At 42.0% G+C, this 26,931-nt stretch overlaps 1 protein-coding gene across 1 annotated transcript in view; it reads right to left on the bottom strand.

The window, feature by feature from the left end:
• Positions 1-231: 231 nt before the first annotated feature.
• The window catches only part of LOC117405878 (cell adhesion molecule DSCAM), a 174,801-nt gene continuing 148,101 nt past the window's right edge, over positions 232-26,931 (bottom strand). The window contains exons 19-33 of the mRNA XM_059030798.1: positions 24,220-24,375; positions 23,068-23,201; positions 20,992-21,145; positions 20,064-20,181; positions 17,359-17,522; positions 16,585-16,683; positions 15,751-15,939; positions 15,016-15,306; positions 12,967-13,143; positions 10,841-10,871; positions 9,893-10,008; positions 9,219-9,368; positions 7,165-7,362; positions 5,761-6,063; positions 232-1,036 (exon numbers count right to left, since the gene is read on the bottom strand). Of these exons, the coding sequence (XP_058886781.1) occupies positions 690-1,036; positions 5,761-6,063; positions 7,165-7,362; positions 9,219-9,368; positions 9,893-10,008; positions 10,841-10,871; positions 12,967-13,143; positions 15,016-15,306; positions 15,751-15,939; positions 16,585-16,683; positions 17,359-17,522; positions 20,064-20,181; positions 20,992-21,145; positions 23,068-23,201; positions 24,220-24,375 (2,627 nt within the window). The 3' untranslated portion in view covers positions 232-689. The remainder of the gene's footprint in view (positions 1,037-5,760; positions 6,064-7,164; positions 7,363-9,218; positions 9,369-9,892; positions 10,009-10,840; positions 10,872-12,966; positions 13,144-15,015; positions 15,307-15,750; positions 15,940-16,584; positions 16,684-17,358; positions 17,523-20,063; positions 20,182-20,991; positions 21,146-23,067; positions 23,202-24,219; positions 24,376-26,931) is intronic.

The raw sequence follows: 26,931 nt of genomic DNA, 5'->3' as shown, positions 1-26,931 counted from the left end.
AAATAAAAGTGATTTCTTATTTTTTTTCTCTTGTATAATAATAATAATAATAATAATAATAATAATAACTCTTCTTCACATTGTATTCAGTTTCATTGTGTGACACAAATTCTCAAGTCAGATTTCCAGTCTTTGTTTGTTTGTTTTTTCAATTGGATCCCATGCATTCATAGGAAATTATTAAAAACATAACAATCTGTGAAGATTGGACGGTCAAACAGGTTGCTGCTGTTTTTCATTTTCTTTCAGTTTTTATTTTTTGTAATTATTTTTTTTGCATGTGTTTTGTTTGTTTTTTGATAGAAAAACTGACAGGCATCCAAGTCCGCAGGTGGCTCCCACTCAGACATAAGAAAGCAATCAAGTATCGAGGTGCTGTCTGAAGATCCCTCCTCCTCCTCTTCTTGTATAATAATTATAATCATAATAATAATAATAATAATAATAGTATCAATAATAATATTTCTCTCATTTGAAATAAATTATTTTGGCAATCTTCATCTGGTGTCATTTAAAATTATGAATAAAAAAAAAAAAAGAAAAGGAAAAAAAAAAAAAAACGGTACCTTTTTTCAATTTGCTCTTTTTTTTTGGAATTTGGAAATGTTATTTACAACCTTTTTTAATCGATTTGCTTTGCTGCTGTTGTTTTAAATATATTTCTTTTGTAGTCCGGCCCATGCTCTTTGTTATACCAAGGTGTAGGATTTTGCGTAGGGGTTGCTTCCTTGTTTTAAATGGCCTCGCGAGTCCAGCAATGATTCCTGGGAGCTGCTCATTTTGCCCACCTGTCCCAGGTCCGCTCCCTCCCGCTGAGGTAATGTGGACGCTGTGCCCGGCTGCCACTGCTGGACTTCCCTACTGGTGGGGGCCTCCATGGGCGTGGGCTCAAGGATGGCCGGGCGTTTCAGGGTGCGGCTTTTCTGAGGTTCCAGGCAGGCCTGCCCGAGGCCCAGGTCTCTGCTGGGGCCTGCAATACCCCGGTTTAATAGAAAGTCCATTCTGAGATAGGGAGGGAGATGCACGAGTTCGCCTGCTGGAATAAGGGACAGAAAAAAGAAGCCTGTTATTAACCCGTTAAGTGCCCTTGTCCTCATTTGAGGACAGGCTTCTTTGTAGTATTTTTAACTGGCATCATCTTCCTGTTCTCCTTAAACTATATTGTTATGATAATTTAGTCTAATTTAAGTCTGAAGGTAATGTATCAAATTACATAAATACAGCTTGTGTTCTGATTTTTTTCAAAGAAAATGTAATTTGGTACTTAATGGGTTAAAGGTAATAGCAGATAAATATGAAGAAAAAAAACCTAGATCCCCATGTAGCACGTGAAGCAGGCGGTGTTGTGTGATGCCCTGCTGTTACGGTTTCTCTGCCCTGTCGAGGAGATGAGGTTAAAAGCTGTATAACCACATGGTGGCCTGGTACCATTGTTAACCATCATCGCTATGGCTATGGCTATGGCTAACCACAGCAAATAGGGGCCAAATTAAGTCGACGATGTTAATTGCTGATGGAGAAACCTTGATTAACATGGTGCAGCATCGTTTAAACATGATCCAAGCACCTGGGATGACACATCTCTGTACTAGAGTTAACTGCTGAATCAATCACATGATCCATCAAGTATGGATTCAGGGCCCTATGGAGCGGGAGCTATTGCAAGAAGGGTTTGATTTGAATGTAAAGCATGCATCTACTAGCAGTGGTGGGAATTAAATTCCTTTCCAGGAGATGCAACAATTAAATCGATCGGCTGCTTTTATTGTCAACACTGGCTGTTCTGCTTTACGAAGGACAATTATAGTGGCCCATGCATCAAGATGGACCTCCTTTGATGGGCTCTTATCTTAATGCAGCAGCAGCAGCAGGGAAAATATCTCTGTGCCCAAGGGTAAAACCAGCCATGGGGAAGCCTCATACTGTCTTACTCAAAACTTAGCTATACAAATGCAGAATGGAGTCAAAGGGATGCTCTATACAGTACCCTCTTATATGCTCTGCACTCGTGGATATTTTGCAGGTTTAATAAATATTATATATTTCACCTTTGGGGTTGTCTCCGAGCAAGCCTGAGCAAGGTGGAGTTTCTGTAATGTGGTCAGTATAAAGTTATCCACTGGGGGTATAAAGGTGTCCCCCTGAGACATTTGTTAAAAGATTTACAACGGCCTCATTACAGAAATTCCACCTCGCTCAGAGACAGCTCTAAAGGTAAAATATGCTTTTACTAACACGCCAAATACCAATGAGTGCACAACAAGTCACAAATGATAAGTACATATCCGACACATCTAAATATTATTCCAGTTCAGAGAGCATGAAGGAGTCTCTAAACTTCAGCATTCTTCCGGCATGCAGTCCCAGTTCTCTATTATTTGATGTCACTTGAGGTTAGACCTGCAGTAAGCTTAGCTGATCATGGAGATATGAAACCTATTGTGCCCCAAAAAGATATTGTTTTAATTGCCCCAAATCATTTGCTTGCTAGTTCTGAGCTCCACATACCGTGCTGTGTGACTGGGCTGCTGTGAAAGCTTTGAGCGCTTCTCCTTTGACCTTGGCCATTGATCTATTCAGGGCTCAAAAGTAATTTAAAAGTTTTTAATTTGCGTTGTTAAACTTGTCAAGGAGATGAATGGCCGGCAGTTTTAATTGAATTTCCTTAGGATGAATACATTATCCCATAGATATCAGGCTACAAGCAGTAAAGTGAACCTCAGGTACAGCGAACCTTGGAAGTATTTGCGCTACATCAGAGGTCAGACGGCATTCTGTGACACACAGCACGCTGGGATTCTATGGCTTTTCAGAAACAACAGATCGTTTGTGAACATGGAGGTTGAAAGAAGTCTTGTTGCCGTTTTCATTTTCGTTATCCACACTATTGTCAGCCTTATAAATATAGGTGCACCAAAGCGTGTCTAGAGGAAACGGGGTATAAATCAAAACCAAAAAAAATGAGATGAGACAGGGAGGTTATGCATTTATACCAATTAAAAAACACATGCATCCTTCATTCAAGAACCACTTGGTGATCTACTGTACAATAAGCTCTTGTGCTTTTGTTCTTGTACCGCGATACAAACGATACATACCTTTAGTACGATGCAATACATCATGTAAAGCAAGTATCACGATTCATCGATACACAGCGATTCGTTACACTCTTACTCTTTACTGCTTTGATTTTGTTGGTGAAATGTTACTTGCCAGAGTTAGTTACTTAAAGGATTTTAGATAAATCAAATTGACACCAGGAAGTGCGCTACATACCGGCAGGTTTGCAACTTAAAAATCCTGACAAAACAAGCAGATCTATCCATCACTCTCATGTAAAAGATAGAGGGCATCTTTAAAACCTGTCAATCTGAATCTGGACGAACACCGTGTGGAGCGCGGATCAGGGGTGCAGGTATCATTACGACATCTCAACAGGACCTGCAGTCGATGTAAACCAATCTGCACTTTAAAAACCTCCAACTTGGAAAAAGCCTGAATAAGTAATGAAGGATGAATAATGCAACGGGTTGAGACGCACACCTTTTGATTCCTCTGTAGGACCTCCTGCCACCCCCTTTCACGTATCTTTTAACAGTGATGCAAGACAGCTATCTCCCACCATCTGATGTTACACTGCAGGACACCACCGGTGACACTCTCAGTGGGTATCAGTGATGACACGGCTGTTTAACCCTGCAGAACTAATTGCTTTCTATTACCTCTAGTTTCCAGCTGGCTAGTGCATATCTAGATGAGCAAAAGAGGCATTTATCCTGTACGTTTACTGGTTGAGTTATAGAATAATAATTATAAATCACGCATGAGAAATCAGCTGGTAAGGATCTGTCAACATCCCAGCACATTGAGTTTAGAACACGGCTTTGGAATTAAAAAACAACAGTTATGTTTAATAGCAGTTGTTGAGTCTTCCTTTGTGTAAAACTTCATACAGTACGTGGTATGCAGGGTGCCTTTTATAACTGAAATCATTTCACACAGTTTGAGCAGGCCGAACCACTCGGATTCGCTTCGCGGTCCTCTGGCACAAACTGCACCAGTCGACATCTCTGATAACAATACGAAACCCCCTTCTCACAATCTATTAGCTTATATGACATCAATAATAATGTCCATTATAAACTGGTAAAACAGCAAGGGGTTTAGGTGACATCATAGATCGAAAGATTTCCGTCATTCAAAAACTCTGCCTGAGCTATCTTTTCACGGTTTATTAATGGAAACAGAAGTCGTCTGCTATTAATATATTTAAAAAAATAAATAAATAATAAAAAAAATCTGTGAACAGGAAGTACTTTTGAGGGGACTTATGAGGAGAACACTGGCAAAGCTAGAATACATAGTATCCGTCCTCAATTCTGTCTGAGGAAATAACAGTATGAATGGGGCTTTTTCTGTTTCTGCGTGAAGATGTTTTCATTTCTGGAAGTTTTACAACGTTCTTTTTGTTTGTTCGTCACCCTTCAGTCCATCATACCCCTTACTTACTGCACTGCACACATTCATTCAGTGTCTGTCTGCTCCAGAACATGCATTTACGGAGCACTATTCTGTCGATGCACGTGAACAGAATACTGTGGATTCTTCAATAAGGGAGCGGAGAAGGTGAAAAATCCTCAAAGAAAATGACAATAACACCGATTAAGCCTATCAAGATGCAGGAGGGCACTTCAGCATAATACAGTCTTTGCAAAAGCAGGAAGAACTGGAATGGAATGGTATGCAGAGACACATGCTACCGAGGAGTCTTACAGTTTTGTACATACAAAGGATTCTTGCATAGATTAATCAGCAGATAACTTTGTGTGTTGGGCCACTGGCAAGAAGGGGCTGATAAGTTACATTATCTGGCACTTGTAAACATCATCAATAAAGCATGAGCTGAAGCACTGGAGCGTTTAGAAAGCTGATTGCAGCGGTTCAGACTGTCAACAGAACAAGCTCCAGAACTGAAATGTTTACGCAGGTGCTCATTACACAATGTGGGAAACCTGAAACCCACTTCTAGTGTGACTTGCACTTGATGCAGCTTTATTGTTGGTGGTGGTGAATGACTGGGTGAGAGAAGAGGGCAGGTGATGGTCCTTCATGAAAGGGAAAAGCATATCCAACAGACTCGAGGGCTTCGCTAGAAATAAAATCAGACAAATATAAACAAGGTAACAAATTCTGGTGTCCTGAAATCCAGCAGGCAGTGCAAAGCAGGGGGATATTTCATGTTATTAGAAAGCACGGCTTAGAAGAGCTTAGAGACTTCTGAAGATTCAGGATGAGAGCGAGTGCAGTAATGATAATCTTGCTCCGTGAAATTGGACAAATACGGCACCCAACTGTGTGCACTCACTGGCAGTGGAATTGAAATGAAGGTCAGCACCGTGCATTGCTGTCGAGTCGGAATATCTTTAATGTAATGCATTGTTTGCATGGTGCAACACAGAGCACCTTGATCCCTCACAAAATAAAAAAAAAGCAACTAAGAGAATAATCCTCAACGCAGATGCAGAGGGTTTCCATTCCAGGTTTTCCTGTGTGTCTTTATTGTACACAAGGCGTGTCTAAGCTTAGACCAAAAGCTAGAATGACTCAAAGCTGTTGTGTTTCTTAATTGCACAAGGTCTTAATCTCTAGTCTGAGGCACGTGCAGAAGCTGGATGACATTTTCATCCTGTAGATAAAAACCATCCAGCTCCAAACAGTCTTACCCCTAACTCCTATCTGCCTCCTCCTCGCTGCTCTTACCTGGTTTGTGCGCCTTAGGGACAGCCATGTTCATGACCCTCCCTGCGTCCTGAGGTTTTGGGGGCGAGGCTGTGAACCTGCAGATCCCTGATTCAGAGGGGGTGCTCGAGGTGAGGCTGTCTGTGTACTCATTGGTCCCTGCTGTCAGCTGCTCCGACGACGTGTCCGAGATGAAGCACTCTGTGATGGTGAACTTGGCGTGTCTCAGCTGCTCCTCCATCTTGGCGTGCTCGTAAGCCCGCGCCAGTTCCTCGTACGTGGACGAGGCGCTCTCCGTGGACACCATGCTGCTCCGTGCTCGGTCTACAGGGATAGAAGCAAAGCGTGGATGAGACACGGGCCTGCTTGCAATAGCCACGTGTAATTAGCAATGTTGTGTGATGCACTGCATCATTACGGATTCTGACCCCGGACAGTGAAATGAGGTTAAAGTCTCTAGAACAAAACACCTACAGGTTTGTACATTGTCCCTGCCCTGCTACGTTCACAAGAGGGATCTGCGTCTCAAAGCTGTTATAATGTGACTATCCTGACGCTATTACCTTTTCTGTTTGACCAGACCTTGCAACTGCTTATGCAAGAGGGCCTGGCTCATTTTTGCAGTGGGTTTAATGTTAGGTTGGAAGTCACTAGGTACTGTGCCTCGCCCTTGATCTACAAGCTTGTGCCTGTCATCAGAGTAATACAAACCCAGGCAATTCCACCACTGCATACATCCATCACAGGGGAATGTCACATTGCAGCCATTCCCTGAGAGGGAGATAAACAGGGAGATTGAAAGAATGTGACAAAAAAACAAAAAAAACTCACTAACTCTCTAGTAAGTATGATAGGCCACTGCTAGCAAGCTACACATCAGCTCTCCAGGGATTTTTGTAATGTATTTCTGTGCTGATGGATGCTTCTACAACTATTTCTCATCCGGGGCTGCAAATACAACTGATCTTCAATCACTCAGACTAGGGTTCTGTTTTTACAGTATTATTCACACCACTGGTCCAAGCTGTCCTGTGTGTCTGAGCCCTGCAAAGGGTACACCCTAGGCATTCTCCAAGCTACTGCTTTTCAAATAAAGAAGATTGTTTTTCTAGCTCAAAGGGTGTCCTTGCAAGGTAATGAGAACGAACAATGGAAATGCTGCCCTTTATAAATATGAGAAACATGATTGACCAATGCCGAAGCCTTCGGGGAAGTAGGGTGTATCTCATTTGAGCAATTCTTAGTAAATCAATGGAATCGTCTTTAGAACTAGAGCAACAGAACAACAACTTCCCCTTTAAAAACTAGTATGGATTTTTTTTTTTCCTTTTAAAAATTCAAGAGACTGGAGTGAATGCTTTGAAAGTCCGCCCCCCTGCAGCGCCTCCCAGTCTGGATGCAGGAATGCTGCCACGGTGACGGTACCTGTGTCCTGGGAAGGGCTGACGCTGTAGCTGTCGCTCTCCTTGTCGACGGAGCCCGTGGGCCGTGGCGTGGGCAGCCTCCAGTCTGTGGTGAGGGTATGAGACGATATCGTCGGGTGGGGTCTGTTCAGTGTCCACTGGCTGGCGTACCTGTTCCGTGCTGTGGGGCCTGTTTTGGCATTTCTGCGGGCTGTAGGGTCTATGAAAGTACAAAACACAAGAATTAACACTGCTCTCATCCGCTCCAGTGACTTTACTCCTTTTCAGTGTAGCTTTAAACCCTGTATATCAAGCATCTCATCTTCAGAACTCACTGTCTTTGAACATAAAAGCAGCCTCTTCACAATACCTTTTTACTGGGTAAATAATATACACATAAAAAGATAATAAGAAAACACTGCCATGGCTTGTTTGTTTTTTAAGTTTTCAGGATGAATCGAAATTTAGATTAAAGACTGATGTCACAGAATGCTTTCAATCTAGTTATTGTAAGAAGGATACAGCACAAATTAATTAATGATGGTTGTGGTACAGATTTTAACGAAAGGAACCCATTTAAAAAACTTAATGGCTTGAGTCTCGAGAGGTTTATCCCTTAAGGCTAAAGTGCACAAAATAACTAATTGTAAAAAGTGCTGTGACTCAGTGGCACACACTCTGGTTCACGTTCTTACTCTGACCTTGTAGATACTGTGCTGTACAACCTCTGTGTATGGAGGGCTTAGTGCTTCGTTCTTTTCATTGATCTGTATAAATATTGTATAAACCGTTCCGGTCATTGAAAATGCTCATTACTTTTTTTACCCAATTGCACTGACCTTTCATGCGTGAAAGGGTTAAAGTGAGTGTATAAGACAGTAACATACATATTTCATTCTCAGTTCCCATAATTATAGATTATATCCACTCATCCTTAGAGGGAACCTGTGCAGCCCTGTGTGGAATGTGACGGCAAAGCCCACTGTGTGCTAAAAATAATGAAATACACAGGGGTTGGCTAAATGTTAGACTACCACTTTGATTTTTATTACTGCCCGTTTGCTCAATATATATTGAGCTGCCCCGAAGATATACATCTATGCAAGTCCTGCAAGGACTTTTTAAAGCAATTGTCTTCCCCATTGACTTTAACTGACGCAGCCAATGTGTCAGGGATCATTAGGCTACTTGAGAAATGTTAATTAGGCAGTACCCACGGTTTTGCAACAGTGAATTAAATTGTTAATTGTCTCAGGCCCTCTGCGGTGCAGACACACATTCTAACGAGGTAAAACAACGTTGCTGCCTGTTCTGCTGTTTCCTTGCAAAAAGCACTGTGGTTGTTCTACAGATGTAAGAGCTGATTAGTAATACTTTCTTTTTACAGTAGCTACTTTAATGACTACTGCTAAGTCTGTTACACACTGATTTCCCTAATAACCCTGTTCTTGCGTGCAGTGTGAAATGTGACTTTGCAATATTGCTGTGCTACCTTTATCATTATTATTATTTGTTTATTTAGCAGACACCTTTATCCAAGGCGACTTACAGAGACTAGGGTGTGTGAACTATGCATCAGCTGCAGAGTCACTTACAATTACGTCTCACCCGAAAAAGACGGAGCACAAGGAGATCAAATGACTTGCTCATGGTCACACAATGAGTCAGTGGCTGAGGTGGGATTTGAACTGGGGACCTCTTGGTCACAAGCCCGTTTCTTTAACCACTGGACCACACAGCCTCCTGTAACCGTGCATCAGTTTAATTTGTTCTATATATGTACACCTGATTAACATCTCTCCACCTCCCCCAATTGCCACCTCCTTTTATTTCTGTATTTGCCCCTTGGTTAAATCATTGAGAAGAGAGAATGGTGGTTGGGGGGGGGGGGGGGGGGGGAGGGGGTCTATTGCTTCATCTAGCAGGCCTCAGCGGTGGGCCCTCAAACCTCATCCGTATCATATTCCATAATCATCAAAAAATATCCCTGTTCTTAAATTCTGTGTCTTGGGGGTTTGTGCTGAACTGAACTGTAGTTTTCTTTTGCTAAACTCTGTCATAGTCAGTGGAACTTACTAGTTCCTGGACGGGCATCAGACACGTCGACCAGCGGCCCTGTGGCCTGTGAGAGAGACTGGTAGTGCACCGTGTGAGTGACGGTGGATGACTTCTGTTTCGATGTCTCTCCAAAATCTGCATCCGTCAGCAGCACTGTGGATCGGTCATCTGTGAAGACAAAGAGGACACACAACTCTTAGAAGTGGCTGGATAAGCAGCTCTTTAGATATATATTATATTTCAAATACGGCGAGCGGAAGTCGACAGGGAGTCCCATAATATGTGGCTCAGCGGTGGATAATAAGCATGATACGGCTGGATGTCAGGATACAGGATGTCCCAGAAGTTGGAAGTCATGGGCATTCATTTTCTCAGAGGAGAAAGAGGAAAGAATTCAGATCACTTTGATGTTTGGTGCAGATAGTCATCGGGGTGTGGCCGCCCAGCTGTATTTAACAGATCCTAATGGGTGTAATATACCATACTGCCTATGATGCTTGACATACGGGGCACCCTGTATATTCAGTAAAAAATACTAAGAGAAAAGCAGAGACAAACAAACAAACGAAGAAACGTGCAGAGGGTTGCAATGAAGCGGTTTGTATTCCTGGTGTGGAGCAGCCATTCACCACAGTGAGACCTGGCGCAGGCAGCAGACGGGCTCGCTTGGATTTGGGCAGGCGCTGCCGTACCGATTGTCTCCATGGTGTCCCTCTCCTCGATGAGGAGCTGGGCTCTGGGGATGTCGATGTGCATTCTCAGTGTCTGCTGCTGCTTGTTCAGGGTGTCCGAAGTCCGGGTGTTTTTGCTGGAAGAGAAAGGGCAGAGACACCTGTGAAAATTTTAAAATCTAACAAAAATGAACGGATAGTCACACATATGGTACACACTCACTCTCTCTCACACACACACACATTTTACATTAACTCCCATACAGTGTAGACTGTGTAAATACAGTCTATCCAATTAAACTACTAAGAGTAGCAAAGACTTGCTTTACAGTAAATAGAAAAGTTGTTTACTGTTATAGTATTTGTTGTATAAAAATAAAGCTTTTCTTTCATTGACTGTCTGAGAGTGATTAAGATATTCTTTATGCCGACACATTGTACACACGCTTTATAAACTGAGAGGTCATATCACAACAAAGTGTAAGTATAAGTTAGGATGCCGTGTGCGGGGACTCTCTTTTTGTTGTAAGTGATGTCATCTTGTGCAGTTTGAGCTGAGCGAAATGATTTCTGTTGTAACACGCAATGCATTCACTTATTATAAAATCACAGCTGATGTACTCATACCATACAATGGGTTCTATGCACAGGACGACATCAATACACAAGATAAGATCCTTAACAGAGATTTGTCATATATGATTCGGAATTGCAATTTTAAAATGGCTGATTGCAGAAGAAAAACGTGAGTGTTGTAGACATACAAAAAGCTCTTTGAATAGAATCCTTTTTATAACAGTACAACTCCGCAGAAACGTACAGCATTCCACAATGGAACAAGCACTACGGAACTGCTGGAAACCAATCAGCTCTGTTCACCCAAGTCACTTTATAATCTATTGTTAACTAAATAGAATACAAGTAAATCTAATCCATGCACTGCTGTTTAACATTACATAGGATAATTACCTCATTAGCATCTCAGCCAAGCTTTTTGCATCTGTAATAAAAAAATTAAAAAAAATGTGTAATTACATTTCTCTTTTGAAATGTGAATTTTAAAATATCTTTGAACCCTACCGGCTGGTTTCACATGCCCAGATTAGCACTAGTCTTCCTTACCTAAAGTAACATAAGGTAGTCCAAGGTCAGTGCTAATCAGGGCCTGTGAAACCAGCTGTATAACACCACACTAAAAACACCCCGGCTTTAAACCTCCCAAGCTACAATCCAATGCTGACAGTAGGCTAGTTTCACTAAATCACAGACCATGCAATGTTAATTTAGGTAAAGTAATCCAAGGCTGGAGCTAATCGTGGTCTGTGAAACTAGCCGAAATATGCTTACACTACTGCTGCCTGTACTATGCTTAACCTGTGCCAACTACAATAACATATCTAAACAGAAAACATAAATAATATATAGGTCTGGGTTATACTCTTTATCCCAACTACAGCTGGAGGTGTCCCAGGGTAATGTCAGAGCTATAGATCTCATTGCTGTGCACACTGTGGTTTATGTGCTTTCAGTAAATACCAACCAATCCATTTCCCCAAGTCAGTGAGTCATGCTGTGACAGGCACCGACATTCAGAACTTCCAATAAAACGCAATAGCAGCACCAGTATATCCTGCTGTCAATACAGGGTTCATCAGCCCTCCAGTGGCACATTCACATGAAATGAGAACAGCTTTGAAGTGCATGGCAAGATTCATAATCTCTGAAAACCACCTTCCTTTATTATTATTATTATTATTATTATTATTATTATTATTATTATTATTATTATTATTATTATTATTATTTCATTTGACTAGGCCAGGACATGGATGGGTAACATGATGTGAAACAAACAAACTTATTTTTACAAATAAGACATCTATAGTGTTGCACTAAAGGACTATTGTCAAGTACAGTACTGTTAAATAAAGTTCTGTATGGGCTTCCACACAAGATTCCAGACTGAGACTCTGCTGTATATTGTCTATCTCTAATCAAGTTGAGAGCATATTTCAGTACACTCAACTTGATTAGAGTTAGCCACTGAACACGTAAACATATTATAAGGCATTCGATTTAAATGAAGAACAGACGGAAAGTTGATATTAACGCGTTGAAGCTGCTGTGGTTTAAACTGTGTGAGATCTACACGCTCAGCAAAAGCATACATCTGGTTGCTGTTAATAGGTTCCATTGGGGAGGCGGTTTATAATCTGTTGTATGTGTGCTTTGGGATTGTATGTTTTTATATGTTTTGATCTATGGAATTTCATTTGAATTCCATATGCGAAAGAACATGCTAGCCTAAGGGGTTCAATTTAACCATTTTACAATAGGAGAAAATGGTATTCATGAACATTCATAATATAGTCATGCTGTCTTTATTTGAGTGGCACTATTTGAATTTCACACAGGTGTTTTCAATGCAAGCTCATCTGATCCAATGACCCTGGACAGTAATAAGCTACCGAGACAAACATGAGCTGAGAGAAAGCAGAATGTTGGGGTGTAATGGACATTCAATTATATCAAGGTTTTACCTAGGAGCTTCACTACTGGTTCTATTGTATTCATCACTACCACTGTCTCATTAAAATACTTACTTACTATTGCATTACATTTCAATAATGTGGAAGAACAAGGACATACAAAAACCACTGTAACAACATAATCTGATTTTGTAAAACTACATAAGGTAATACTGTGGTAAACTTTTATAAAGGACGTTAGTTCATATGTACAGGTAAATTCATTGGAATTACCAGCCCTACAGGTATTGCTGTCCACACTTCACAAACGCGCTAGTCTGTCAATTAGGGTTGTAAAAAGAGAATTCATGACTTAATTCTGGCCACTTGTCAGTTACTGGACAGTGAACATGCAGGCCTCTTCTTGTTAACACTGCACAGTATGTGGTGTGTGGAGAGTGAGATGGCCTTGTTAACGCTGTGCACAGTATGTAGTGTGTGGAGAGTGAGATGGCCTTGTTAACGCTGTGCACAGTATGTGGTGTGTGGAGAGTGAGATGGCCTTGTTAACACTGTGCACAGTATGTGGTGTGTGGAGAGTCAGAAGATCCTGAATGTTTCACTCACCCCTGAGTCTCTTGAGCCGTTGCTCCTTCCTCCTCCTCCTCACGACGAGCAGCAGCACAAACAGCAGCAGGACGCCCACCAGGATACAGGAAATGGTCACCATCATCTTCAGACCCTCATTGGTCGGCAGGCCTTCTGTGTCCTGCACCACTGATTTAATGAGGGGTGGGATCGTGCCTTAAAAATGATGTAAATACATAATACAAGTCTGTTCATATAAAATTAAAAAATCTTAAGACTATATTTGTCAAGGGTTGAAGTCCGCAGGTCTCTACTATCTACCAGATTCGAATTTCAGTTCCCAAATGGATTAGGCAACATTTAATTAACAAAGCATTGTACTGTAAAAAAACACCACTGGTAATCCCATTATAATACCAGGCTACTGTCATGAAGAAAACCTAGCAAAACAACCAGAGAAATGAAGGACTAACCAGTAATAGCAACACAGTGATTGTTACAAATATTACACCGATTAGATTGAGCAACACACAGGTACTGGTATGACGCCAATACACACTGTGTGTTGGGTTCACACCATTGTGGTGGTATATGAAAGTGTTACCATTGGGCCACCATTGCAACTGCCCTTGTGTAATTGTCCAGCGGTACATTGCAGTGCCACTGCACTGAAATGGAATATCGTTTGGTAAATGACCAGATAATAGGTACTGTGAAAGCTCCTCTTATTTAACTCACACTAATGTCAGTATCCAACAGTGTATCTCTGCTTTGGGACCAATATTAATGAGTGATTCCCCTTGACCATGTTGTCATTAGTGCAAGGGAGCAATAGCTACTGCCTGTGTATTGACCAAAACATGCCGTTGTTAATTGCACTGGAACAGCTGGTTAAATAAAGCACAACACTGCTAAGTTAGCACTGTTTGAGATCGTTTTTATAAAAAAAATCAGCACACTCTGCACGTAGACATCTAGCATTTACATAGAACTGCTCGAGAGTAAATGATTCCAGCTCCCTTCTCAATCGCAGTATTTAATTCACACAACTGCAATCAATACGCCCGTAATAGAAGTGTCATAAAAATACAGACATCCCAGCTGCAGTACCTGACGACAGCATCAAATTAAATTAGAATTTACAGCCTATTCATCATAGAACCCACAAATTTGTATGACAGAGTAATGATCCCAACCAGGCCTCCTTTATAATTCAGAAGAGGAAAAAAAAAAAAACACATCTATGATCGCAGCCCTGATGAAGTGACAGCAGGTTGTTCAAATGAATATCCCTTCCCTCGCTTTCAGAGTTCATCATACGTCCTTAAGCCAACAGAACTGATAACTGCAGAACAGCAGCACCCCATCTCTCCTCGTGCTTTTCTGATGTTAATAAGCATGGTTTTAAAAAGAGTTTTGAAATCAGAGTAATTCGGCAGCAAGGTTAATATTGGATTTCAGCAGTATATCAAACATCAGGTCTCATTTCGTAGATGCAAAAGCTGGAACGAGGGAGCAATTAATCAGCAAGCAAGAATAAGCAAAAATTCACCAAGGTTTCCATTTATGTGCTGGTTATACAGTACAGCATAGCAAACTGGCTTTATAATGCTGACACAGACCTCTTTTCAGGTATTGCCTTGTTCAGCACATTCAAAGTCTTTGAAATATAGTGCGCAAGTGATGACCTCTGTAACTCACACAAAGAAACAGGTCTCCTCATCGATAAGTGCTGAGAATGGTACGGAATGTTAAAATGCGCACTCTACCCACCCACAAGGGGTGAGCCTTCTTATCTTGATTGCATTGCCAGCTGAGTAAAAGAACAAAGTAGCTACGAGGCAGCAAGACATATCATGCATGCGTTTTGGAGCTTCCCATAGGCACGGACATTGGTGATTTTCAGCAGCAGGGTTGTGCAAATTCCTGAATGCTTCCTTTTGCGATCCTTCAACATTCTGTTGGTGTTCTGTTGCTCCAATAGCAGACTCTAAATTGGTCAACGGTGTCAGTTGAAAGGTCATGAAAATGTTACAAAGCAGGACTGCAGCAGCCCTGTGTCACATACTGAACCGAAAACATACTCACTGCCATCATAGCTGAGTGTAGCGAACTTGGCCTGTTTCTCTGCGCACCCCGCGCTGTTGCACACCCTCATCTGCAGCTCGTACCACGTCGCCTCCTTCAGGTCGTACAGTATATAGCTCTTGGAGAGTGAGGCCCGCTGGGCAGTGGTCCATACCGCCGTGCTGAAGGGGCGATACTCCAATGTGAAGGAGGTGATGAGGCAACCGCCATCGTTCCAGCCAATCAGGTTCAGCTTGACTCGAGTGGTGTTGATGCTGGCAAAGAGTTCCTGCTCCTTAGAAAACTGGGGCTCTGAGCGGACAGAACAAGGAAAGTCAGGTACTTTGAAAACTCTGGACATGTAGAATGGTTACATCCTAATTTAACCTACACTACCGGCCTAGTAATTAATATAAGCTACTTTTTAAAATGTGCAGGATTCAGTTTTCTTCAAATTGTTATGTCTATATTTAAAAGCATTTTTTAACGTGAGTTTTACTGTGGTTAGACCCTGCAGCACTGCTTGTTAGTTTAATCTCTGCTCTGTGCCTGGCTTTGTTTTGTAACAATAAGAGACTAGACCTGTAGTAAAGGTGGTTTTAATAAATAAGGATACATTTCACAATACAGGTACATTAACTACTGTACATGCACTAATATTTCCTACATGTACTAAGCACACATCCTGTGATTGTCATTTAACAATTCTTTATTCTCCCAGTGATACAGTTTTAAATATGACAGCCCGTCCCGTACCTTTCCCATGAGTCTTGGCCTCAATGATTTCACTGATGCGCCCCGGCCCCACTCCATTTTGGGCAGTCAGTGTGAACTTGTACCACGTTCCACATTTCAGGTTCTCCAGTCGGTAAGCTCGCTCACTAGGGCTGATGGGAAAGCTGCCCCACTGCTCACTGTTGTCCTCAGAGTACTGCAGGATGTAACCTTGGAGGAGGAGGCAGGCAGGGTATTGAGAAACACAAAGGCAATTAAACCATGCTTTTTTTTTCTTGTGTCAAGCTGCTCTTAACCAATATTTCAAAGCCAGATTTAAAACATGGATGGTGGAAGTTAAATAAATGATGAGACAAAATGGCCACATGGTAGGATTTCTGAGACTATAAACTGAACATAAACTCTGCAATGAATATTTATCAGACTCACATAGATGCTGTGTAATATACCGTAATAAAATGAACACTTCATTATTCCATTTCTAATCTAGATTCCTAACCTTTGTAATCGTTGAAGCACCACCAATTCAAACACACTCTTCACTATGAAGGTGTTAGTAATTAAAAGTTCAATTTGTATTAGCAACGTTCACATCCATTTAAAACTTAAACCACAGCGGGAGTCAAGCCAAAGAATATGTAGAGACTCACACACACACACACACACACTAGGATTATTCTATAATTTCACATTACTGTACATAAATTTCACTTAAAACCATCTTTGATTCTGGCAGCTATATTTCATCACAGGATAATAAAAGGTCACCCCTTGAAGAGGATTTCAGCAGAAGCTCCCATCCCTTTGCCACTCCTTTATCGAAGCCTGTAGGTAACAGCTGCTATTTGTGCTCACCCCTGATTGAACTCCCCCCGTTGTCTCCAGGTATCCAGGACAGTGTGATTGAAGAGGAGGTCGTTTTAGACACAGTGAGCCTGGGCTGGTCAGGAGGGACTGCAAACAGAGGAACAGGCTTAACATAAAGAAACTGCAGTTTTAGAGATGAGGTTGTACTGTACAGCTTGTTATATGATAGCCACAGATCTGCGAAGAATCAACATGGGCCCCTACTCACAAAGCTTTAAGTTATTTTGATGAATAAAATACATTTTTATGAAACAGTTGTAAACTGTTGTTGGCAGTCAATAAACTTTTTATTACACATACCACATTTAGGGTTCATATTTCAGAGAGGCTGAGGATCCTCTGTTTCTGAGGATTAGGCACAATGATCAAACACATAAATAAATACATGAATTAATGAATTACATTTAGTTTTTGCAGTCAATTGGAATGTTATTTAACAAGAACATAGTGGTCAACAGAAACGCTCTTTAAAATAGTGGTACAGGATCATTAATGGACAAAAAGGTACCAAAAAAAAAAAAGGTATGCTTAAAAAAAAAAAAACTACTTTCCATTTTTAATCATACAGTAACAACCCTGGGGCGAGTTTCACAACAGTTCCAGGTAGTAGCCTGCTAATTTCAATTCACTTCAATTAAAAAAACACACAATTCAAGAAAACAGCACATCATATAGACGTGCTGAGTGGATTTGCTGGCAGCTGTTTAGATCAGATGACAAGAAGGGCCCGATTTAAAAGCACAAGAGAGATGGGGTTCTTACCTTGCACCTGAAGATTGAGAACAATCTCATCGGAACCCCAGTTGTTACTGGCAACACAGCTGTAGTACCCAGAATCCTCAGCTTTTACAGTTCGGATGACAAAGCTCCCGTTGCCGTAGATACTGCGCCGTCCGTCAATCATCACCGGAGAAGGGCTCCCAGTACTAAATCACAGTGCATCGAATGCATGGTTAACTACAACAATCAGTTTCATGTTTAATAACACCAGAATTTTAACATTAGGCTCGTCAATGTGTTGAGCATTACTTTGTTTTTCAAAACCAGCCCCAAACACAGCTGGTTACTATAATGGTAGCTGAAGATCCTCTAGCTCACACTTAACAAAGTTACTGAAAAAATAAAGAAATAAAAAGTAGCCTAAAACTCCCATTTAACAGATAGGTTTAAAATATACTTTGGGTTATTGCTTTGATTATTATTTATTTCTTAGAAGACGCCCTTATCCAGGGCGACTTACAGTCGTAAACAAAAATACATTTCAAGAATCACAGTACAAGTAATAATACAATTAAGAGCAAGATAAAAATACAATGTATTGTCACAGTTTATGTCATATTTGTAATCAACACGGCCTAGTTGTGAATTAACCAAATTCGTGAATTATCAAACCGAGAAATAAGAAGGAAAGCGTGTCCTGTTCTCGGATAACGGAAGAGAAGGTGTTTGTAAATGAAGGGAAGCTCAAAAAAGCTGTGTCTTTGTCCAAAGCCCGTAACTCATCAACAGTTCATAACAAAATGGTTTAGTTATTGAGTGCTCTCTGTGTATAACTTGAATGTAATTGATGTGAACGCTGTATGTGATTTTATGTAATGGCAGCAGTGCTGTGCTTCTGCTGCTACCGCTGGCCCCTTCAGCCTCTCCGGACATCTCTGTAAAAGAGGTGTTAAATCTCAATGGGTTTCTTAAGGAATGAACACGTAAATAAATACTTTTTTTCCATGCAAAAAGTTGCCCTGGGGAACACTGTGAACCCAAGCGATGGGTATTCACCCAGAAAACTACGCAGTGGAAAAGACAGCAAGGCAGGAACCACAGCACTGCAACTTAGCATCGCATGTAATAAATATATATATATAGCGAGGACCAGAGGAATTCTGTCATCTGCATGTTGTTTACTATTATTATATAAAGCAGCCTTTCTGTTTATATTAGAAATGCAAAATTTAGCTTTAGTGATGATCTTGTCTGGAAAACCACAAGTGAATCGTAAAAAGAACAGGATTGTCACAATGGTGCTGTTCTTTGAAATTACCAATGTTTTGGGGAAAATGTGTAAGTCTTTGACATGAGGGCAGTGATTCTGCAAGGGTTTTAAAGATATCGTCAAGACGTGGGGATCAATTCAGTGGGGCAGGAGCAGGCTGACACAACGGGACGGTCTGGATTGTTGGGTTTGAGATTAATTCAGTGGGGCAGGAGCAGGCTGACACAACGGGACGGTCTGGATTGTTGGGTTTGAGATGAATTCAGTGGGGCAGGAGCGGGCTGACACAAAGGGACGGTCTGGATTGTTGGGTTTGAGATGAATTCAGTGGGGCAGGAGCAGGCTGACACAACGGGACGGTCTGGATTGTTGGGTTTGAGATGAATTCAGTGGGGCAGGAGCAGGCTGACACAACGGGACGGTCTGGATTGTTGGGTTTGAGATGAATTCAGTGGGGCAGGAGCGGGCTGACACAAAGGGACGGTCTGGATTGTTGGGTTTGTGGATTGTAGAAAGTAAATAGAAACGACTGCAATGAGGGTTTTCTACAATTAGGTGACGTGAAGATTGCTGGTAACAGATTGTTTGAGATGCATCGTTGCTAGTGGAAATGACAGTGACCTGTCCATGCCAAGTGAGATCAGTGCGATTCTTAACGTAGACGTTAGTATGGGAAAGTTGCAGATGGGCTTCTGTTATACAGAGATCTTTACTCCACACAACCACGGCTCCTCCCTTGTCGGCAGGTTTCATTACAAGACCATCTCCTCTTTGTATGTTCCGCAGTGCACTTTGTTCCTCTTTAGATAAGCTACGCTGTTTTGTAGGTCAGTTTAATCTTGCTTGTTGAATTCCTCTTTCACCTGCAGAGGGTGTCCAGGTCTATTCATTTTGTTTGTATTGATGGAGAATATGAGGAGGCACAGAACTAGTATGGGGAGGAGCTGAGGTACATGTGCTATCCTGATCAGTCTGTGTGAAAATCACAGAACTCTGTCAAAATAGGCAAATGAGTGATTGACTAATTTAACTGATGACTAATAGGCCAAACATGCAATTCATTTAAAATAGTAAGAGAAAAAGAACAAATAGCCACAAATGGTAAAATGCCCGAGACTTTTTAGAAGTTGTTTAAGATGTCTAATTAAAGCACTAACATTTTCACACATGACTGCCTATTGTTTCTACTCCACTGATTACTGAGTGGAAATTGGAATTCTCACCCCCAGAGGTTTTCATGCTGCTGGGTATATAAAGGATAGACACATCTTGAAGTGCTCTGATACATTTGCACCCCACAGTGTATATTCCTTTAATGTGCCTGTGGCCTACAGAAGATAAGACCTGCAGTCCAGTCCGGAGCACACCAGACACACAGCACCCCAAGGCTCCAGCAGCTAATTAGCACTTTCAATTGGTCTTGATGGACATGATGAAATGAACCGGTCTGTGTATGTGGTATTGGGATTGCGTTTACCTCTCCTTCAGCCATTTCACGGTGGGCGATGGATCTCCTACCGCCTTGCAGGGCAAGACAATATCCCTCATCCAGGGGGTTGTCACGGTACCACTGAACGTCAGGATCCTGGCAGGAGCTGGGGGAGAAAACGTGTGAGTTTAAATATTAAACAGCCTTTTAAGCAAAGGGCTTTGGGTCAACAAGACGAGAAGCTGCACAAATAGAGGCCGGGGGGGGGGGGGGGGGGGGGGTGATATATACATAGGGGATTTGTGTCTTGGAGCTTCTGAAAAGTTTAAATGATCTAGCGAGGAAAGAGGCACAGGGGCTGGTAGACTCCCCAGGTTCATAATGCCAGCACTAACATTTTGAAAGCGAACTCAACTGCCAATAAATAAAGAAAAAAAACTAAAAAAAATCTGGATCCTTCCAGGTTCTTGTTGGGTAACAATGTGTTGCACTGGCTTCAGTTTCATCTGTAGGCTTTAGTGCGCAACGCTAAGGTGCTTCCCAAACCTTACTTCCCGAAAATCAGGAGTCTTTTCAGAAGCAGTTTTTGTGGGAATAGTTAGCAGGCAAGGCAAATAATAAAGCATAGGCAGCAATAGAGAAGCATACAGAAGAAAACATAATAGATTAGAATTAGAATATACAGGAAATGCGGATGATGTGACGTATCCCTTTAGGCCCCAAATTGTGCAAAATGATGAACAATCTGGAACTTTCAGACAATCATTATTTCTCTGTTCTATGGCACAAATTATTCTGACCCTGATCATTGGCAAAAATATCAAGCTCTAAAAGTCTAGACCTGGATTGAAGGTGCATATATACCAATGGAACATTGGATTGGACCCAATACAGCTTTCGAAATTTAAGAAACAAAAACAAAACCCTGCTTATCAGAACCAGAGACTACACCCAAGCTGAATGGAAGACAGTGTACCTTTCGTGAGAGGCTCCACAGTGATGATGTCACTGGCGTTTCCCCTCCCCGCGGCCGTCACTGCCACCACCCAGATGCTGTACTGTCGGTTGCGGCTCAGATTGGGGATCTGGTAAGAAAACACATCGGGGGAGGCTTCGAATTCACTGATTACCTGCGAAGAAAAGAGAGAAAAGAGGCTCTACAGAGACTCCAACACACTGCCCTTATCATTAATCGGCTTTATCCCTAACCACTAGCAACAACACCGTGGATCCCAGTTCTTCAGATTCAGGGACCACCAGGGGCTGCATGAAGTGGGGTTTGAGGCTCCGACAGAGATGACTCTCCCCTCCAAAGAAGTCATCCAACCCAGCCTTGAGGTGTCAAGAGGCGCTGCTGTTAGGTTGTGCTCTTTGTATTAGTGCTTGCACTATTGAAATGTACCCGTGTTGACACTGAGGGCACAAAGTGAATAAACTAAACTAAACTAAACTAAGCTAAGCTAAACTAAACTGCCTGCTTAACTGGCATAATTCCACTACAGAAAAAACTGTATTAAAAAAAAACATCAGTCCTGGCTAATGCCCACCTAGCAAATTTAAAGACATTTCTGGCAATCTGAAGCCGCTGTATCTCTCCTATACATCTTCAATCTGACTCTGCAGTATCTCTCCTATACATCTTCAATCTGACTCCTGTATCTCTCCTATACATCTTCAATCTGACTCTGCAGTATCTCTCCTATACATCTTCAATCTGACTCCGCTGTATCTCTCCTATACATCTTCAATCTGACTCTGCTGTATCTCTCCTATACATCTTCAATCTGACTCCGCAGTATCTCTCCTATACATCTTCAATCTGACTCCAGTATCTCTCCTATACATCTTCAATCTGACTCCGCAGTATCTCTCCTATACATCTTCAATCTGACTCCGCAGTATCTCTCCTATACATCTTCAATCTGACTCCGCTGTATCTCTCCTATACATCTTCAATCTGACTCTGCTGTATCTCTCCTATACATCTTCAATCTGACTCTGCTGTATCTCTCCTATACATCTTCAATCTGACTCCAGTATCTCTCCTATACATCTTCAATCTGACTCTGCAGTATCTCTCCTATACATCTTCAATCTGACTCCGCAGTATCTCTCCTATACATCTTCAATCTGACTCTGCAGTATCTCTCCTATACATCTTCAATCTGACTCCAGTATCTCTCCTATACATCTTCAATCTGACTCCGCAGTATCTCTCCTATACATCTTCAATCTGACTCCGCAGTATCTCTCCTATACATCTTCAATCTGACTCCGCAGTATCTCTCCTATACATCTTCAATCTGACTCCGCAGTATCTCTCCTATACATCTTCAATCTGACTCCGCAGTATCTCTCCTATACATCTTCAATCTGACTCCGCAGTATCTCTCCTATACATCTTCAATCTGACTCCGCTGTATCTCTCCTATACATCTTCAATCTGACTCTGCAGTATCTCTCCTATACATCTTCAATCTGACTCTGCAGTATCTCTCCTATACATCTTCAATCTGACTCTGCTGTATCTCTCCTATACATCTTCAATCTGACTCTGCAGTATCTCTCCTATACATCTTCAATCTGACTCCGCAGTATCTCTCCTATACATCTTCAATCTGACTCCGCTGTATCTCTCCTATACATCTTCAATCTGACTCCGCTGTATCTCTCCTATACATCTTCAATCTGACTCCGCTGTATCTCTCCTATACATCTTCAATCTGACTCCGCAGTATCTCTCCTATACATCTTCAATCTGACTCCGCAGTATCTCTCCTATACATCTTCAATCTGACTCCGCAGTATCTCTCCTATACATCTTCAATCTGACTCCGCTGTATCTCTCCTATACATCTTCAATCTCTGTCTGATGCAAAAACTCCATGTTTCAACATTTCTTTAAACAGATGAAGACATCACGGGAGGGACGAGGGAGATTTATGCAGGCTGTAACTCATTCTTCTCCTGATGTAATCACAATGGATCAATGATGAAAGATGATCTCGCTTTGCAGATTACACCGTGATGAAGTGGCGCTGCCGCTGCTTACCGTGGGGTAGGGGTTGGAGCAGAAGACGGTGTATTTCCTGATGATGCCGTTCAGCTTGAGGGGAGGCAGCCAAGAGACGAACACTACTGAGCCAGAGGACGCGGCGGCCTTCACTCCCCCCGGGGCCCCCGGCACTAAACATAACAAGAGCGACAGGGACCAGGTCACACACACCTGCAAACTGCTGTAATCCCCAGAGCACACACACCTGCAAAACGCTCTGATCCCCAGAGACGCACACACACACCTGCAAACTGCACTGATCCCCAGGGACACACACCTGCAAACTGCTGTGATCCCCAGGGACACACACACACCTGCAAACTGCACTGATCCCCAGGGACACACACACACACAGAAACACACACACACCTGCAAACTGCACTGATCCCCAGGGACACACACACCTGCAAACTACTGTGATGACATGCAGTGCACATTGCTGCTTTTTATGTCATTGTCTTTCATTTCTTCATATATTCTTTTCAAATGTAAATGCAATGTGCAGTACAGTGCAGTGCTCTCTTGTCATTGTGAATTAGCCAAGGATCCTTACACAGTACAGTATAGCACACTCCCTGTATGTATAACCAATTTCATTACAAGGGGTGCCAAAGGATTTCTATCCAGTTTCCTACATTGAAACTGCTACGTGTACTCAGCTTTACCTTTTGAATAGAGCACGCTTTGAGGGACCAGGACTGTTTCTAACAGATTCAGCTCAACATGAGATAGGGGCTGCCCAATTGTGTTGAGACTTTTCAAACTAAACCGAAGCAAATGGAAATGTTATCACACACAGTACATACAAATCCTACCCATGTCACTATGTGCTGTGCAAGCTTCAGTCTCTAAACTAGTCAGGCAGCGACTTTGTTTAGTCTGGCTGTCATCAGTTTTTTTTTCTTTTCTTTAATTCCCTAACTTAGTTAATTAACTGCTGTGCCTTGACTCTTAAATGAGCAGACATCTATAAAGGAATAGAGTGACCCCTAGTGGTGGTTGATAGAACATGGGACATTTTTCACTATGGTCCTCATTTTGGAAAATACAGAGAATCCCACTTACAGTAAGACCATCTTTATTAGAGGAACTGATTCAAACCAAGGCGTTACGTTATATTAGTCCTTTTTTTGTAAGTTGTGCTCTCACCGTCCTCCTTGGTGCGAATGAAGATCTGCTCGCTGCGCACCCCGTCCCCTGCCCGTGTGAAGGCCAGCACCTGGATACTGTAGTTGGTGTACTTCTCCAGGCCGTCCAGCTCCAGGGAGGGCTGCGTGGCTGTGACGTTCCTGATCTCTCCAAGCTCTGGGGGAGGGAGAACAAAACTAAACGCATCACAACCTGTACACTTTGTGGGGTTTCTCCTGTTTCTCAGTGTTACAATGCAATGGGCAATGTTTGGGCCTGGATCACGAAGGCATCCACAGCCAACTGGAGATTCCCCGCAGATTCACAGTTAGGGAGGGGGGCCTTGCTAAAGCAATTGTTGGGTTGTTCTGGTCAGGCACGGTGCTCCTCCTCACAGCTCTGTGAGGAAGCCCAGCTCCAGGCACACTCCCTCAAGCTGGGACTGGGGGACTGGCTATGGTTTCATTAGATTTAATTGTGACATGAGCGGAGAATGGAGTTCTTCAGAGGCAAATGCATGAAAGGCTTAGCTTTTGTACTTTTTGGAGGGGGCTGTACAGTTACTAGACCTCCATCTCATCATTGGAATAGGCATGGCCTGCAGTGTACACATTTGACCTTCAGCATGCCTACACACAGAAAAATAGATTTATTACTGTATATAGGCTTAAGAACGTGTGCTGCTGTATAGAACTATCAGAAATATCGCAGCAAACCATGAAAAAGGATTAGACACGAGTCACAGAAGTTGTTTCAAATGTTTCATTATTTCTGCCTGAAACAATGTACTGTATTATAAATATGGCTTTAAGTTTTGTTTAAAATTTTTTTTTTTTTTAATCACATGACATCCCTTTAAACTTATTTGGAGCCGATTCTGTTGCTTCGTTAAACTCAGAAAAAGCTGTTAATTACAAAACAATGTCACTAGTTTTTACCATCATATCTTGACTGAGCCCGATTCTGTTTCGCTTTTTTTTTATTTCAAACAGACGTGACAAATTACGTTAATTGCTCATCGCTGATCCTAATTGCATTTCATTCTTGCAGTCGTCGAGTTTATCGCTGTGCTTCTGTCATTTTCACAGGTTTAACAGAGCTGTCCTGACAGATTCTCTTTCAGCATACCCAGTACGAAGTGAACACTAATAAACAGCAAGTCCATCATTTCAAACTTCCTTGATTTGTAGCAAAGAAAAAAATTAATCTTCAAACCAGTCTTTAATTAATAGTTATATCTTTATTAGGATGCAGAGACTGCTTAATAACTACTAATTAACATTTAAAAGGGAGGTAGAGTTTGGAAAATAAAAACCGAAAACTTCATGCGCTAATTATATTTCCGTTTCCATGCCTACCCCTAGCTGGAGATGGCAACCTGCAAATTTAATCAAAGAGATGACTCTGCTGCTGGGGTTTCAATCAGATAAAAGTACCATGGCTCCCTCTGGTGGATTCTTATTGGTACTGCACATGAGCGATCACAGTCTTAAAGAGATATCCCAAGGTTTCTGCTTTTTTGCTATTCTAATTATTATTATTGGGTTTTTTTTGTTTGTTTTGTTTCATAGTTTTCTGGATAAAAAGCAGGGTTAATAGAGCTCTGTTTCAGACAGGGAAAGGTGAAATCTGGTAAAATCAGGTCCTGTTTATCATATGCTTAACAAGTAAAACAATAGAGTCTTTACGTCTTAGTATACTGTTATTTAGCATGCTTATTAAAAAGAAGCAACTATTACTTGTTTTTACAAAAGCAGTCCTGATCATTCTTTAAGACAGTTCCCTCGACATAAGATCTATAAACTCGGGGCTCCTGAGTAGTGCATCCAGTAAAGGCGCTCCGCGTGGAGTGCAGGATGCGCCCTATAGCCTGGAGATCGCTGGTTCGAGTCCAGGTTATGCCATTGCCGATCATGGCCGAGAGTTCCCAGGGGTCAGGGCACAATTGGCGGACCTCTCCCCGGGTGTGGAGGGTAATCCACGGTTCACCGCGCATCAGCGACTCCTGTGGCCGACAGGGCGCCTGCGGGTCTGCTGTAGAAGCCACTCAGATCCACATTGTCCTCCGGCACTATGGGTCTAGTGGCTTCGCTGTAGACCTGCGAAAAAAGACGGCTTGGCAGGACACATGTCGGAGGAGGAAGAGTGTGTCTGTCGCCGTTTCCCGATTCGGCGCGGGAGTGGCAGCAGTGAGCCGGGATAAAATTAATTCCAAAATTCCAAATTGGGGAGAAAACTGGGGCAAAAAAATAATTGGCGACAACTATATTTATAAAAAAAAAAATCAGGTTTTGTAATATGAGATTCATTAGACAACCTTGTGTCTCATCAGTCTATATTACGCTTGTTCCAAGTTCTGATATATAAAAGAAAGAAATTTTAAAAAAGCACAGACAGCAAATTATTACAATTCCACGGTACCTCCTGGTATTATGTGTGCTTGATTTGCCTGTCATTCTATTACAGTATATGCCTGATTCAAGCAGAACAGGGTTTAAATCCAATACGACTTGACAGGTCTGGGGTTAAAGGTAGCGGCGTTGTCAGAAACAATCATTCTGACGTTTCCTATGCATGTCGTGGCTGAGCAGAATTAACAGTTTGTGCTCTGGAGGATTGAGAGGCTTCAGTGGCAAAGGGCTGAGCGAGAACTAAGGCAGAGTGTGGGAAGAGGGAGGAGTAACCGAACAGCAAGATAATAGAGGATTAACTGCAGTGTCAAGTGGTCTTCAT

The sequence above is a fragment of the Acipenser ruthenus genome, chromosome 9 (assembly GCF_902713425.1).
Source record: "Acipenser ruthenus chromosome 9, fAciRut3.2 maternal haplotype, whole genome shotgun sequence".
NCBI classification, from domain to species: Eukaryota; Metazoa; Chordata; class Actinopteri; order Acipenseriformes; family Acipenseridae; genus Acipenser; species Acipenser ruthenus.
The sequence above is the reverse complement of the archived record's forward strand: the minus strand, read 5'-3'. Positions and strand labels throughout refer to the sequence as shown.